The sequence below is a fragment of the Pectinophora gossypiella genome, chromosome Z (assembly GCF_024362695.1).
Source record: "Pectinophora gossypiella chromosome Z, ilPecGoss1.1, whole genome shotgun sequence".
Lineage (NCBI taxonomy): Eukaryota > Metazoa > Arthropoda > Insecta > Lepidoptera > Gelechiidae > Pectinophora > Pectinophora gossypiella.
Window position 1 is genome coordinate 19,833,951 of NC_065433.1, and position 16,358 is coordinate 19,850,308.

Here is a 16,358-nt window from a genome sequence, read left to right on the forward strand (position 1 = left end):
CCCACTTGCACATTTAAAAGCCTGTCGCACGCACCAATGCCCATTGTTATCCCCCCTGGTCGTGCATTGTGGAATCGTTGTTATCAAGAAATAAGATAATATTTACAAATGGCAATACTAGTTAACTCCCAATCAACATTGACGTTAGATATACCAACGCTAAGCCTACGGCCTACATAGGTGTAAATATACTCTCTTCCCTTCCGCGTCGTATCCTTCCTATACGTGTTCCTTCTCACGCTGGCCATATTGTGTTATTGTAATCTAATACCACCATCCAAATACTAAACATGGAGTTTAATGAAAAAGTTGTGATAATAACCGGCGCTAGCTCCGGAATTGGAGCAGCCACTGCTATACATTTATCAAAACAATCAGCGAAGTTAGCCCTTGTCGGCCGAAATGAAAATAATTTGAAAAGAATTGCTTTGTATTGTGAAAAGTCAAAAGGAGAGAAGCCGTTAACCATCACAGCAGATATTACTGAAGACGAAAGCGTAGAGAGAATTGTGAAAGAAACCGTAGAGTATTTCGGAAAATTAGACGTATTGATTAACAATGCAGGAGTGATTGGTATGGGTGGTGTAAAAAACTCAAGCATGGAAACTTATGATACAGTTATGACAACAAATATGAGATCTGTTTATCATTTGACTATGCTGGCAGTACCACACTTAATCCAAAGTAAAGGTTGCATTGTTAATGTTTCTTGCATCGCTAGCACAAAGCCCAGTACTATGGCATTGGCATATAACATCTCTAAGGCTGCTCTGGATCACTTCACGAAATGCGTGGCATTAGAGTTAGCACCAGATGGTGTTAGGGTTAATTCTATTAATCCAGGATTTGTGAAAACTAACTTACTGAAAGGTATAGGTTTAAGCGAAGATCAATTAGAATTGTTTGTAAAAAACGTAGTAGGTAATATGCCTTTAAAGAAACCGGTGGAAGGCAATGAGGTAGCAGCCCTGATAGCATTTTTGGCTAGCGATAAAGCTGCAAGTATCACTGGATCTAACTACGTCATTGACGGAGGAGTCTCACTGCGATAACATTTAGCAACCAAGAACAATCATTCAATATTATTACGTAGGCACCCTAGTAAAAGTATTCTGTATTAAGTATTACTTTTGTAGCTTCTAGTCATAGGTGTTATGTATTGAAATTTTATGAAGCATGTTGGTGTTATAAAGAATACGCAAATAAATGTTTTTTTGGGAAACAATGTTTTAATCTGATTTCCACACAATATGTAAACTGTAGGTTAAGATTACCCATAATTGTCCCTTATCTACAAAACATGTTACCTTGTGACCTAAATCAAATATTCAAAATAAGGTCGTCTAATAAACGTGATACTTCACTTAAATCTGATCGAGATCACGTATCTTCTATGAAACTATTAACTGGACAGAATATGATATACCTATTACCTATTGTTTCAACATGATAAATTTCTATGACGGAAAATCACCACCTCGTCACCAGAGGCATTTTTTTGGAATAAAAATCCAAGTCCAAAGGGTTTTCTCTTTTAATCAGTTTCATAAGAATTCAATTCTGAACTGTCCCTTAACTCTCAGTTACATTTAGATTAAATGCTTGAAGAACAGAGTGGATTAGATAAACATCAACAGAGGAGGAGTTACTACTGTATGACTGTGCGACATCTTTGGTTGCCATTACATGCGGAATAAAAGTAACTATAAAATAATATCACCACCTTGTGATATGAAATAAAAACGAAATCAGCTGTAAAAATAAAAATTAAATTATTGAGTAAAGTAAATTGTAAAAACTCAATTGGATAATCATAATCAAGTATACATAAAGGTTATTACAACGCACTAAATAATTTATGTAAATCATCATCTTTATATTCCAATACAAAAGTAAACAGCCGCCTAAGGATAATAATTCTCACAAAGGTTACCACTGTTCGACGACAAACCAGCTAATACATTATTTACACTATTTTATAGGAAATTCATAGACGCGAAGTCTAAATATTTGTAGAATGCAGTGCATGTGCAATTCGAACGAGAACCGTTGAGCTAGTTTTGCTTTAGCAGTTTGGTTAGCCAGCTTTTGTAGATATTAAAGAGATAGTATAAAGCGCGGGCGGAGTCTTCCAGATGACGGATCAAATTCTTTCTAATTAATACCATTTATATGAACATAGTACGCAAATGGACCGATATATAATAATAGTACAGAAAAAAAAACAACATTCCAGAAAAGAGAGACATCAATACCTATAGATTTCGAAGTTTATTTTCGTATCCAAAAATATTTAAAAGCGGTAACTTTAATGATTTCATTTTCCGTAAACGACTGCATGCATATTTTTAAAACAATAGAAACAAGAACACTGTGATTTTCAAAGTTAAGGAATGAACATACTGTAAGTTACCTTATGATTCAATAAAAAATTCAAAACATATATTTTTCTCTATACATACATAGTAGTACTTCATACCAGACATTTCTTCCATTAAACGCTTTTTAAATCACGAGGATACAGTCGTGACAAACATCTACTCTAGCAACACTAAGTTACAATGAACACATTGTAATTTATAGTCACCTAACCTATTCATAAAATTTTCTTTAGAATTACGACACATTATTGCAGAGGAAACCTTAGCGTTAAACCTAATTAAGTATTGATGAGAGAAAATATATAGTTGCGCTTTTTCCATTCAGACGCTACTCGTCAGGCCTGTTATTGTCCTTACAGTACTAGAAGTACAAGTACCGTGATCGGTAATCAATGTAATTTGAAAAAGGTGTAATTTAAATAAATCCTGTCAAGAGAATCCTTATGCCGTGATATATTCATCTAAATAGAAAATGCACTACTTGTAACAACGTGTGATAATAGTACAAAAAATATTAATCGGCTGTGAAAGAAATGCCATAGAATATTTTAATATTTCTACATAATAGTAATAAATTGTTTCTAATTCTGAGAATGTATGTATTCAATAACGATGTTTAAATATAACTCGGAATCATATATATTTATATGATTATTTACAGCTATTTTTATTGAACATTCGTGTTATACAGTGTATGGTGGAATCAATTTCAATTCAGTCAATTACGTACATATTTTTTTTGTTTTACGGCCTACGTATTATTGGAATAATTATTGCATCATCAGTCATTTAACCTCTACGATGACGCATATCCCGCACGCTCTATTGAGCCAAATATACGATTTTTCTTTCCTAAAAGTTCTATATGAACACCCAAGAGTTGCTGTTATTCTAAACACTTACCACGTCAGACTGAACACCAAAATCTAACTTTATCACATGTCTAATTTGTCTTAAGATTTTACGATTTTTTTTCTAATATCTAGTTATTAAATTTTCCCGTCCAAAAGTGAAGAATATAATTATCGATTTACCTATAAGTAATATAATATCGGAATTGATGCTTTTAGTCTCACGATAAAAGACTTCTTTGCGTCTATATGGTTATCTTCATGATTTATAGTGTCATGATTTGTAGTAGTCCAAATTCTTTCACTATTTTCAGAAAGAGCTTCGTTAAGATTAATTAAAACCAGTGCTTATAATAATTTTACAAAATTTTACACAATGTCTGCAAAATAAATTATTGGTCATTGTACATGATGACAAGATAAATGCGATAACAAAATCATTATTTTCACTATTACTTTAATGTTCTTATACGCATCACACGATGAATGGTGAAAAATATACAAAACGGTCTTTCCTACAGACGAAAACAACGAAGTCTTTTACAATATACCCTCACAGTTCTCTTCAATAAAAACTGTGTCAACGCTGTTGGCCCGTTGTGCCCATCAATATTGAGAGAATATATTACAAAATAATAATCTAAACGAAATCCAAGTATTTAATGAATTACAAAAATTCACAGATAATAATAGTAAAAACGAGTTGTTCATGCATTATGTTAAATATTTTTAATATTCTCTCTCCGATCCGTGGTCGACATTATTCATCAATAGGAACTCGCAATTTAGTGGGCTCCCCTTAACTAAAAGTTAACTATGCGTACATCAGAATCAAGACAAAGTAAAGCTGATTTGGAATTTTAAATATAAATAACGGGCGATTACCTATAACTAAAATTTTCATGCACTTTCCTGTTTTTTTTTCTATCTCGTTATCTAAAATGTTACCGCGTGCACGTAAAGAAGATCAATATAGTTTCGACATTGCCACGCTGAGGTCTCCTATTGTCCCTGTCTAGTTCACACTCTGGGCGACCGATTCGCTCATCTCCGCGCACTGTATATTTCTGTTCAGATCCGCACAGATATCTTCCGTTGAACTCGCGGACTTCTTTCGAGATGCGATGGTAATATCCATGTGAGCACTGTCTGAAGATTCCACGTCGGTCGCACGGAGATTTGGTGACGTAGTGCTATGCACGCGGTTCGAGGGCCGGCGGGACCGTCGGCTGCGCGATGGCGTCGCCACAGGTGCGAGCCGTGGTGGACAAGGAAGCCGAGGAGGGCGCTGGCTCCAGCGATGGGATGGAATGCACTGAAGGCCGCTCCGAAGCAACCGGTGACGGCGCGTCCACATCATTCTGCAACGATCCAACGCGCTCAGCTGAGGCGCCGCCCGCTACAACACCAGAGGGCGGGAGCGGGAAGGGGCAAGGGCAGGGGAAAGGCACCGTTACTCACTTGCCAACTGTGTCGCTTTACAACCGATATTAACTGTCCCTTGCAACAACAACAATACTGTACTACTATGCCACCAATCCACGACTACATAGATGAGTGCATGTATTTCGTTAAATCGGTCACCGTCAGTTGCGCAACCATCTACAAGTCATCTGCTTTAAAATAATTTTGTATTTTGTCCTACTGATGAGACAGTTACGTAACGTTTGTAAAGCAACATGTTGGCTAGAATTGTGCTGATGATAATGAGGGTATGATCTATCCAATGGTAAATGAACTAGCTATAAAATAAAATTCGGACAAAAATAAATATATTTTAGCTTTTCAATTTCTGTTACAATCTATTTCAAAATACTATTCCGTACTTACTCCTACTTCGATATTATTTAAGGAAGTTTAGTTCTGCTGAAGCTTTTGTTGAATGAAAAAAAGAACATGTGAAGGCATTTGTTCAATGCTTGGCACTGTTATTGTTACCGGTTTAGATGATGCTGAACATTGAGAAGAAAAAAGGTAAATATTATCGTCTAGCTTACCACAATGAGATGAAAATAATGCCATGGCAAATAACCCATGGGCTGTGATATATCAAATCTGCAACTTGAATGAGGTATGGAGATTATGATTTACGTAAGAAGAAGCTTCTCTAGAGCATAGATTTCAAGTCTTGAAGTGACTTTCGATATGTAACCATAAGGTATAAATGATCACAGTTAAGTGTCCGAATAGCATTGAGGAACAATCAGCACATTAATATAGTGAGTGGTTGAAGGGTGCACTGTTGGGATGCGATGGCACATGTTAAATGTATGCGTTGCATGCAATAATGCGCCCTACATTAAGAATGGAAGGATAGTATAGACACGATGTTGTCAAATGGCAAACGCAAACAATGAAAGGTTAATATCGTCTGACACGATTAAATGCATGCAAAAAGAGAGTATTAGTCAAAACTAATGAATTAAATGCATAACGTTAGGCATAAAGCATGGTAGAATAAATACTTAAACGTACAAAACATATCTAAACCTTAAAAATAAAAAATAAATAAAATTTTAAAATACGTAACTAAAGTTTACAGTTACCGTAATAAACCTGACTAGCTCAATATACTTACATGTAAGTACTAATTAAATATTTAAGTACTATTTGATAAATGAAACGACTACTTATAAATCCAATTATGTGATGACAATAGCAACCAAAATAATTTGCCTAATCTAAATACAATTATTGACTTGGTACATCAACGTTAAGTAATATTTATCTAAATCGATACTGTTTAAAATTAAAGAGCACCTACATTACTTACGTTCAGAAACTACTAATTTTGCTTCAAATATTACAACTTCAATACAATACCTCTCATATTCAAGACGTACCTAAATAAAACTGTAAATAGATTACAAAGTAACATTATACAGTTTTGCTAGGTTTAAAAGGCTAAGTAAATAAACTATAACAAGAAAAGGAACTATATTCGTACAATCATTTAAAGAAGTAAATTCCAGAATGTTTAACCCTAAACACAGGTTACATCCTTTGTTACTGCAGCAATACACATCTACCTAAAGATCATATCGGCATTTTCCAAGAAATATATTAACATTTCTACAACATCTATGTACTGGGTCGGAATATTTACTGAGCGCGAAGCCGCGGGCGGACGCAAGGACACATCTCAACAATTTCAAATAACATCGACTATGTTATAACATTACTTGAACTATATTTTTCTACCGAATTTATTTGCGTACAAATCGTACATCTATTTTTGCAACACTTCAACTGACACACTATCGTATTTCGCTTATCCATGCGTCATTAAACATTTTTACATTGAAGTAATATCTAATTTCAGTCATTTTCTTATGTATATCTACGAGGACAACAATAAGATTGGTATAAATCCTACAATTTAAAAACGTTATTCATTGTCACATTGTCATGGTTATTTTACACTTTAGCAAAATACTACGTCTAAACAACACAAAGTCTAGCTTTCTCAATTTTGTTATAACGTCTAAGATAATGTTTTTTAAATTCTATTCTTCTATAGCGTCCGTAAAATTCCACTTTCAATGTCGATCAAGCACTAGTTTACGCCGCCCATTTTTCAATTTAGCCATACACATTGTTAGGAACGGTTTTGCCTTGTTACAGTTTTCTACGCACTTACTGTGAGCGACGGTCTTACAACCCAAGTATGCTCGCCTGAGCGCACTTGTCACTTTGCCCTGACAATCAGCCACAATCGGATCATTTTAAAATTTGTATCATTAAAACATTAACAAATGCCAGAAAAAAAACGTATAGAAACGACAAAATAATTCGATGAAAGTTGTTTGATTAAAATAAATGCCATGATTAAAAGCTACCTTTCTGTTACACTGAGATGAAGTTTTTATCCAAAGCGGGTTTTTTTTTTCTTTTTGTGATCACTTTGGCTTTGGACTGATATGTTTAAGCAAGAAATGTCTAAATAAGAAAAATGACATGCCGAATTAACTTAAAGGGATCTCACCACACTAACTGCAGCCTTTCCCTGTAATTCACAACACCCGTTGATTCCTAACTTAAAGAAGTCCTAACTTAAAATAACCTACACATTAAAACTAGTTTGATATGGTTCGAAACCGGCTTTCTGATTGTGTTTCGTATTACTTTATCGTAATAACAACGTAAGATATACTTAAAAAATAAACCACATAATATAAATAGGTATAAATAAAAGCCCATAACCAAATGATACATAAATAAAATATCGCTTTGAGATCTTCACAACTTATGTAAAGACACTTATTGAAGTGATTACGAGTTGAAACGAGAAGTTACTTTGTGAAGATGACAAAATGTATGTAAACTGATAGAATACATCACCAAAACCGGAACATAGTAAGACAGAGCGAGACGAAAGCGAGAAACAGGTGAAGCCACTGTCGGACCCGCCTGTGCACGGCCGAGACAGTGGAAGAGACAGTTACCTTAAGAGGGACCGGAGGCACTTCCAGGTGGTAGCCGATGTCGCACAGGTTACGCAGGAGCTCAATACCTGCAACGCATTATATCGACACCTATAATGTTTTCCGAGTTAAATACTACAATCGCGTATGTTATAATGGTTTCCGTAACTCTTAGCTACATTAAACAAAGTAAATATATCTTATCCGTAATATATAGGAGTGTGAGTGTAAGCGCAGCTATAAGGTTGTTTGTTTTACTTACCAGAGTCTCTGTGGATGGTGTACCGTGTCTCCCAGGCGTCGAACAGCCGGTTGTAATACCGGGGGCCGGTCAGGTAGCCGAGGTACTTGTAAGTGTGGCATGTCGGGAACACGCGTTCCATGTCACCAGATTGCGTCAGTTCATCCTCCGCTTGGATGAGGTGACGCACGTCATCTGGCGTCAACGTTGACAAAATGTCGCGTAGGTACTGCAATTTTATAACCCCCCATCAAATACAAATACATTGCACAAAAAAGAAACAAGTACAGCTAAGAGATGCTCATCCAGGTACATAAAAATTCGTCATCCTCACATCTCGACGCGAGTAGAACAGTAAACGATTAAAATACAACATTCAGAATATCTTAATTCTTACCATATCTCGATCTTCCATATTCGTATAAATTATATGTTTGTCCCTTTCTTCCTTGGACAAATATATGGTATACAATCTGCTGTCGTAAGGCAAGCCACCCTGAAAATCACAATTTTCGTGTACACACTATAGTACTAAAGATCCGATAGTTTCGCAGTACTTATACCTACATACAGAGTGTCAGTGACAACGTAACGAATACTGAGGGGGATGATTCAGACCATGATTATGAGTTAATATCAAGTGGAGTTAATATCGGTCGCAAAAGTCATGATTATTTTTTTAAATTATTTTCAATTCTATACTTTTGAAATGGAAAATTCTACTTGATATTAACTCAAAATAATGAGCTGGATGATCCCTCTCAGTATTCCTCCCAGTCACTTACACCCTGTATTCTTATCAGAATTACCAATGAAAAGCTAGCTATTACTTATGAGTAAAAAAAATACAAACAACATTGGTGTACAAAATCAATTCTAAATTCTGAAATATCAACTTACCAATTTGTGAGGTTTTTCTTTGGACAGCATCTCGAGATTTGTTTTGACCGGAATTTGGAATTGAGCTATGTTTAGCACTGTAGTCACTAAAGGCCCCTTCACGTGGATATCCAGGGGCGACGCGCTGTGCAGGCTGGGAGAGATATTTACCTAAAAAAGTTTATTACAACGTTAAATAATTTACACCCAACATGATCTACTTTATTTATTAAACCAATTATATCTTTCACTCTTAGGTTTTCATCGAACAGTTCTATTTGTGATTTATAACTTGTTCAAGAACTACCAAAGCCTACGCCTACTTCCAGAATAGATGATGTGATAATTAACGAAAAACTAAATCAGAAATCTAATGATATGCAAAGTAAATCTATCGTATTGTTATAACACTTAACTGTCAATTTGGCTAAGTGCCAAAATGGTTAGCGTAAAAATACTTTCTTTGTCCAGCATTTGTCATGAACTTTTTCTGTTTGATAAATTCGTGGTTCTGAATAAATTTAGTACGACTTGATAAACAAGTTTCAAGGAATTTTAATAAAACTCACTTCCAGTAGCCAAGGCTTGAGGTCTTCGTCCAACAGCACGTCAATGCCGAACAGCTCGTAGCAGTTGTACCGGGAAGTGACGTTGGCCTTCGTTAGAGAGCTGATGCTGCCTTCACCCGATATAATAGTCTTTATAACAAGATCTTTCATCGACTCCCACAGTGCGTCAGTGTCAACGCGCCTTTCCGTCTTCAAGTATTGGAACAGGGTTTGTAACGTCCTAAAAGATATACATTCAATTTTATAGAGCACAGAAAATAGCACGCGTTGATTAAAATATTTCATACTAACCATTTATGTCCCTCACAGGCAGAGAAATCTTCATTAGGAGTGTAGTTTTTAGACAATCGATTGATTGAATAATTGGTCAAGTGCATGTATCTGTCGTTTAGTGACGCCAGCTCATCATTGTATTTCACTGAGGCGAACCTGGCCAGCCCATCTTTGTACAAATAAATTCTCAAGGGGTGCACGGACGTAACTAACACATACAAGCGCATGTCAAATTTACTTCCATTAATCAGGTACGGTTTGGATACATAACGCTGAACGACTACGGAACGCTTTTTAGGGATTTGCGTCCAACGGGACACGACGCGGATGCCGGTACCCCGGGCTGACGCGGGCTGAAATATTAGAAACTGTCAGTATGTCTATTTCGTATAAACAATTGTAAAAAGACTGACTTTGCCTTACCATCCACTTACCGGTTTGATGATCCACCTCTCGTTATTCTCCGCGTGTTTCTCCCAGTCATGTTTCAACAATTTCAAATCATGAGGTAGCACATACGTTTTGGGCATAATACCAAACTCTTTTATTCCATACTTATTCGCTAACTTTTGAAGATTTCGCCACAAACGGTCTTTTCGACCAATTTGAAAAGTGCCAGGAAAATGGTTCATTTTCTGGCCATCTTTTATTGCTCGGAACATCAACGATTTCATATGTTTCCCCCAAATGCCTATCCAGTCAATAGTTTCTGAAAAATCATAATAAATTAAGTTGAAGTAGATAATGCCAATTGATTGTTGCAAGGCTCATTACAAAATGCTGCAAAACTTTTGTCAGTTTTATAATAAATCCGTATCAGTTCACAAAACTCATAGAACACGCAAAATGATAATTTGGTATTTCCTGCGAAGTTGTAAGCTAATTTCTTGCATGGCAGTAGAGAAATTACAAAGTTTCTTTCCGCAACTTTGAAAATATCATTTCACGAACAATACTAACAAACTAAGGTTTAAGGCAACAAAGCTAAGGTTTTTATTACCTTCTTGAGGGCACTCTGCAGTATCACATTCGCTTTTCACAAGGCGGAAACCTGAATTTGTTAAGGTTTTCTTAACAACGATGGGGGTGATGGTAGTGAGTTTCCATTTGAGATGCTTCTGAATTGGCAAAGGAATTTTAAGGCAAGGAGAGTCGTCGTGATTGATAAATCTCAAATAAGGCGGGACTCTAGGGAACAATGAGGGACGAAGGGCGTTGCTCACTACATCAGGCATATGCATTGGAGAATCTGCAAATGTAAAACCAAATCAATTCAATAATTTGCTCTTTCTGATATTGAAAATCAATAAGCCCATACATATAATTTAAGGAAAGCCAAAATCTAAAAAACGTAAAATTCATACCAATAATTAAGTAGTATTTCTATCTATAGATAATACAAAAATTCTATTGTTCTACAAGTTGCACTAATAAAAGTAATATGTAATCATCATCATCTAAATATCAGATTCTATTGTGCACTACCATCACACTTAATTTAATTAATTTACTTAATTTAATAATATATAATACTTATTTTACGTAATTCAATAATTCTAACCCAGCAACACAATACATAGCAAATGGCTACTTTTATATAGTATATCATAGTTAACAATTACATGTAAAAAACTTCCTCTCATTTGCAAATAATTGATTACAGTTACTAAAAACAGCATTAATAAGGGAGTATAACTGAGTGTCTCGGTAGCCACCTTTGCGTGATGGTAGAGATCTAAATGGGTTGGTTGTGTGCAAAGCGGTTAGAAAGGTACTATTGTTAACCGGCACTTTGTCTGTAACAGATATTATGTTAATTTAATCTTCTACTCGACATCACTATTCGATAATTTTATAATACTAAATACTTGCCCTTCGACGTCGCTTTTTTAACAGGTGCTGGTGCGGGTGGCGGCGCTGGTATAGGTGCCGGAGTTGGTGCTACTGCCGGCTTTACTGGCAATTTAGTACTGGAAATGTGCTCAACCGGTTCATCTTTCTTCTGGGCTGACGACGGTGTCATTTTCTCTAATTTCTCTATTTCAGCTATGAGAATATCTGTTTCCATATCCCAATTATTTATTGGTGGATCTGGCGATGGCGATGTACTGTGGGCGCTGGAGTCACAATTATAAAATTCTAGTAAGTATTGGAAACTCAAAAACATCGGCGTACAGCTAGAAGCGGCGATGTACAACGAATGTGTGATATCGTTACCAGCGTATAAAAATCAATGCAGACGCCTATTCAATGCAATGGTAACTTTAAAATTACTTTGTCTAGCTTTACGTAGAATAGCAAATAGGGAATTCAAACGAGACTGATTTTTCAGTCGCGGAAATCCCGGAGACTAAGGCCCCAAGTAACCGGGAAATCTCGGAATTTTCGATTTAGTCCTATTTTCACACAATATCTATTACTAGATTAATTTCTATACAGCTAAAAAAAACGAAAATTAAAATATATTTTTAGTTACTTATATTACGTCATCATCACAGACAATTACCCACAAAAAAGAAAACTAATATAACAATTTAGGGTTTTATTTGGCGATAATTCTATCAAGAACGGATTTTGTAGCGGTGCACCGCTCGGCGACGACGCAGTGTTCTTGTGTTAGGCATCAGCGGGTTACCCACATACAAGTTAATGCGACCTTGCCGCCTCACCGCCAAATTCCAAAGCAAACTGTTCCTGTTGCTGAATTTTGAAAAGTTATTTGACCTTTTATTTTGGACGTTATTACATTTCCCCCATATACGAGTACGTAGTATTCACGACTTGTACGAGTACGATATCCTCAAGGTACCTGACTGACTGACTGATGTTTATTACCACCATTGCTGTTTCTTACAGTCTCTAGCTAGTGCTTAGCTTGGGGGACGTGATATGGGGGTACCAAAAATTGGACCTAACCAGGATGCATTCCCTTTAAGGCTTAGCCGAATTTACACGAAGTTAAACGAGTTCAACCAAAGGCGACCGTAGGTCGAAAACATTCAGAAACAACAAAATGAGGGGTGTGCTCATAACACCAGGTGTTCCAGGTGAGAAATAACCGAATTTTTGGAATTTCCCGGAATTATTTCCTAATAGCAAACCAACAAAGCACCAAACTAGTCTGTTTACTAAGTACTTACTCTTCAGCTTCAGTCTCGCCACCAATTTCGGCCTTTGACTTCATTTTACCATTGGCCTTAACTTTGGGCTTAGTTTTCTTTTTAACTGTTTTGGCAGATTTCTTCGGGACCGGTGGTATGACTGTCACCGAGCTCACCGGTAACGCCGGGCTCACCGCTGGGCAGGTAGGTATGGGCGAGTCTTGGAGTGGCTGATAATCGAAAGTGAATTTGAACATTTATAAAACTAACAAAAGAGAATTCGGAATTATTGAATGACAATATCGCCATCATATTTGACTCTTAATTACGTACATGACATTCGCAAAAAAACAATCTTCAAATAAAAATAGTTTGCCAGAGAAGTGAAAACCTATCTTATATTTCGCTCATTGCATTGATCTCATTTCTTAAGCTATATTATAATGTAATATATAAAAGCACTGTGTAAGATACTTGGCAATAGTCACTGCATTCTTAAGACACCTTATTGTAATTTGTTGTACCTTGTACACACGTGAACGCGTAAAGTGCTTTCAAATATAACCACACAAAACATGTCAAGGCTAAGTAATACAGGTCAACTTTTAGAAATGGAACACTTTGTATTGTGCCAAATTTAAAGAAAAACCATTAATTTTCCTTAAGATAATTACTTTTAGAACATTAAAAACACATTTTCAGATATTTAACTGTACAACTATCGGTCGCAGAATCTCTAAACGTAGTAACAGATATAATGCATCGTATTGACATTTCGTACAATTGGCATGACGCCCGGTCTTGTGAATTGATGCCACAATAAAATAAGTGTTCTGAATATACCCCAAGACATTAGAACAAGATTAATCAAGATAAAACCAAGTAGCAGTTTAATTACAAATATAAAATCAAGAAGGTCTACACTACAAGTCAGCATTATAAAGAAAATAATAATAACACATACACAAATATTACCCATGTTGCTTTGAATTTTGTTAATCAGTGTAAACCAAAGACTTGGGTTTCAGTTTCTTTTTTCAACAGATTTTTATCAACCATATGATAAAGGTAGAAATCACAATTAAAACTTCATTAACACTTATTGCATGACTCTTACAATTAGCTACCAAATTCATCACAGCACAAAAACATCAGCCATTATGTAGCCTCTTCCCAAAAGCAGGTTTTGTTAAAAAATCCATCATTTCTGCTTGTTGAACATATGGCTAGACAACTATGTAAACAGTTTACTTAAAATTTGCCATTTAATATTACACAAGGTCATACTTATAAAATAAATTTTATAAAAGTTGACACTATTATCATAGTTTATGTAAGACTAATAGCTAACAGTATATTCTACTCTGAGTCAGCACCTAAACTGGTCGACTTAAATTGATTATTCAGAAAATGAACAAATGTTCTCAAAGTAAAGTTGAGATTTAAGTTCTTAGCATATAAATGCCAAGTAAATTGACCACACTGATTTTTCTCAGTGATTTTAGTCATTTCATAGATAATATTTTTACAAGGAGGTTTATATAAAAAAAAAAACATATATAACAGTAATTACAAACAAAAGAGTCTAAATTACAGTCTAATTTATCATGCAAGTCAAAGAAACTTACCCCTTCAATAACTGGGTCATCATCTACAGTCTCATTATTGATTGCAGTGGTTCTCAACACATGCATGTTGTGGCACTCAGGTTTAGCACTTGCTACATGATGCTGTTCTTTGTAGTTGCTACTTTTGACTCTGGCGAAGTTAGCAGGACTTTTTGAATAAGGCGGATTACCAAGGGTAGCAATAGCACTCCCATATGAATATCCTGTTCCAGTATTGTCCTTGGCTCTTTTCATATTCGCTGTGACCCGACTGAAATTCAAAATGTTTTGAATCCAATTTTACAAAACGCTAACAATGATAGGCATAATCATTAAATAACATTATTATTTTGTGATGTATAATGTTGCACTGAAACCATGTTTTTCCTGTTAACATTAATGTTGGAAGCAGTTATTTGATTTAATGAAATGAGCAAAAAGCTATTTTATGAAAGATTTACAATGCAAATACACTCTGGAATAACTAACCTATCATATCCTGGTATAGGAGCAGTAATAGGAAAATGGCTATAGAGATTGTCAGACTCGCTAGAAGCACGTTGTCTCCTGCGACCCTCAGGAATCCTTATAGGTTCTCTTGGATCCTGATAAGATCTATTTTTCGTTTTTTTTAATATTCCTGGTGGTGGCGACTTGGGAAATGGATTATTGAGTATTGATTTTAGAGGTTGTTTTGTAATTGGCACTTCCATCATATCATGGTCTACTTTTTCCAATAACTCTTCAACTTTTGGCAGACGACTTTCCTCCACTTTTGTGTTGGATAGTGTTGTAACTAGTAGAGGTCTAGTGGGGCTGGATTTTTGCAATTTTGGTCTGGTTGGCTGGTGGTACCTACAGTGACAAAATAGAAGTTGTAATCATTATCACATTCTTTTGAATGTATAAAAAAACCGCATGGCTTTTCAGTAATAATGTGACATCTTGGCAATGAGCCCAAGCATATGAATGAACATAGGTTATATTACTTACTAGTGAAATAACTGCTCCGTTGTATGGAAATGTAGGTTCTAAAATAATATTTCCATAAATCTGGGACAGGATCTGTATGTTTAAATTTAGTGCCTTACCTTTGATGTCTATTTTGATCGTGAGCCATGATGTAGTCGCCGTTTTCTGCAGCAGGCAAAGAACACTCGTTGCGGTATCTGTCGAAATGGGCCTCGAGTGTGGTATTCAGAGTAAAGTGGCTCTTGTTAGGCAGTGTTCTGTGGTAGCGAGGTACACCGTCCGCGGAACGGTGCAAGGGAACATCCTCGTATGGCGAGCGGTCCACTCCCTCACTGCGGCACCGCCGCCGGAGCACACGTGCCGGCTCCCGTCCAGACCACTCCAAAACAGAACTCAACGGATCGTAGGCGTCAAACCCGGCTTCGTAACTCGGGCACGCTCGCCTATCCATATCCGATGCGCCTAACGTTGACGCATCGTCGAATGTCCACATCGATCGCACACCGCACAAGAAATTTCACTATAGCACTGCTAATTTTATGACTAAATACCGTTGAAACATGGACGTAAGATAAAGGCGTCGAGGCCAAAAGGCGACAGATGACAGATCGCCATTCAAAGAGCGTGAAACAACGTGCCAGACCTCCCGCCAAAATTGAAAGAAAATTATGTTCCTTTTCCAAATAATATGAATAACAAACCTCTTCAGAAATAGAGCTCTACGATGTGTAGGTGTAGGTACATTCACATGCACAAGCACATAAAAGCTTCGTCTTCGTGTACATTTAATTTAAAATATCGCTGTACAATGTTCATAATAGTAATGGCGAACTAGAACATGAAATACATAAATCGTTTCCTCTATCGAATTACATGTATGTATGATGTAGTACGCGTTTAATTCTCTTGGTTTATATTATTTATACAACGTTACTTTACTGATTTTGAAACAAAAAAATCAAACAAGAAGATTTATTCGTTTTACATCTTCACGCTGCACGCACACAATCGTACCCACTTTTATTTATTACTTACAAATAGTTACAAATCTGAGAGCAAG

At 36.1% G+C, this 16,358-nt stretch overlaps 2 protein-coding genes across 5 annotated transcripts; one reads left to right on the forward strand and one right to left on the reverse strand.

Moving 5' to 3' along the window:
- Window positions 1-138: 138 nt before the first annotated feature.
- On the forward strand, window positions 139-1,225 carry LOC126380584 (uncharacterized oxidoreductase TM_0325-like). The gene has a single exon (XM_050030110.1). The coding sequence runs from the start codon at window positions 291-293 to the stop codon at window positions 1,050-1,052; it is 762 nt and encodes a 253-aa protein (XP_049886067.1). The 5' UTR covers window positions 139-290; the 3' UTR covers window positions 1,053-1,225.
- LOC126380553 (tubulin monoglutamylase TTLL4-like) lies at window positions 1,206-16,308 on the reverse strand. Of its 4 annotated transcripts, none has more exons than XM_050030040.1 (14): window positions 16,000-16,308; window positions 14,816-15,181; window positions 14,348-14,597; window positions 12,759-12,949; window positions 11,491-11,735; window positions 10,619-10,867; window positions 10,053-10,327; window positions 9,637-9,971; window positions 9,346-9,565; window positions 8,798-8,947; window positions 8,295-8,393; window positions 7,919-8,126; window positions 7,678-7,745; window positions 1,206-4,631 (listed from the first exon to the last, which is right to left on the reverse strand). In XM_050030040.1, the coding sequence occupies exons 2-14, from the start codon at window positions 15,040-15,042 to the stop codon at window positions 4,248-4,250; spliced, it is 2,901 nt and encodes a 966-aa protein (XP_049885997.1). In that variant the 5' UTR covers window positions 15,043-15,181; window positions 16,000-16,308; the 3' UTR covers window positions 1,206-4,247. The 4 variants fall into 4 exon arrangements, with proteins under 4 accessions (XP_049885997.1, XP_049885994.1, XP_049885996.1 ...); XM_050030037.1 differs by having other exon boundaries at window positions 15,418-16,308; XM_050030038.1 differs by having other exon boundaries at window positions 4,287-4,593; window positions 15,418-16,308.
- Between the last annotated feature and the right edge of the window lie 50 nt (window positions 16,309-16,358).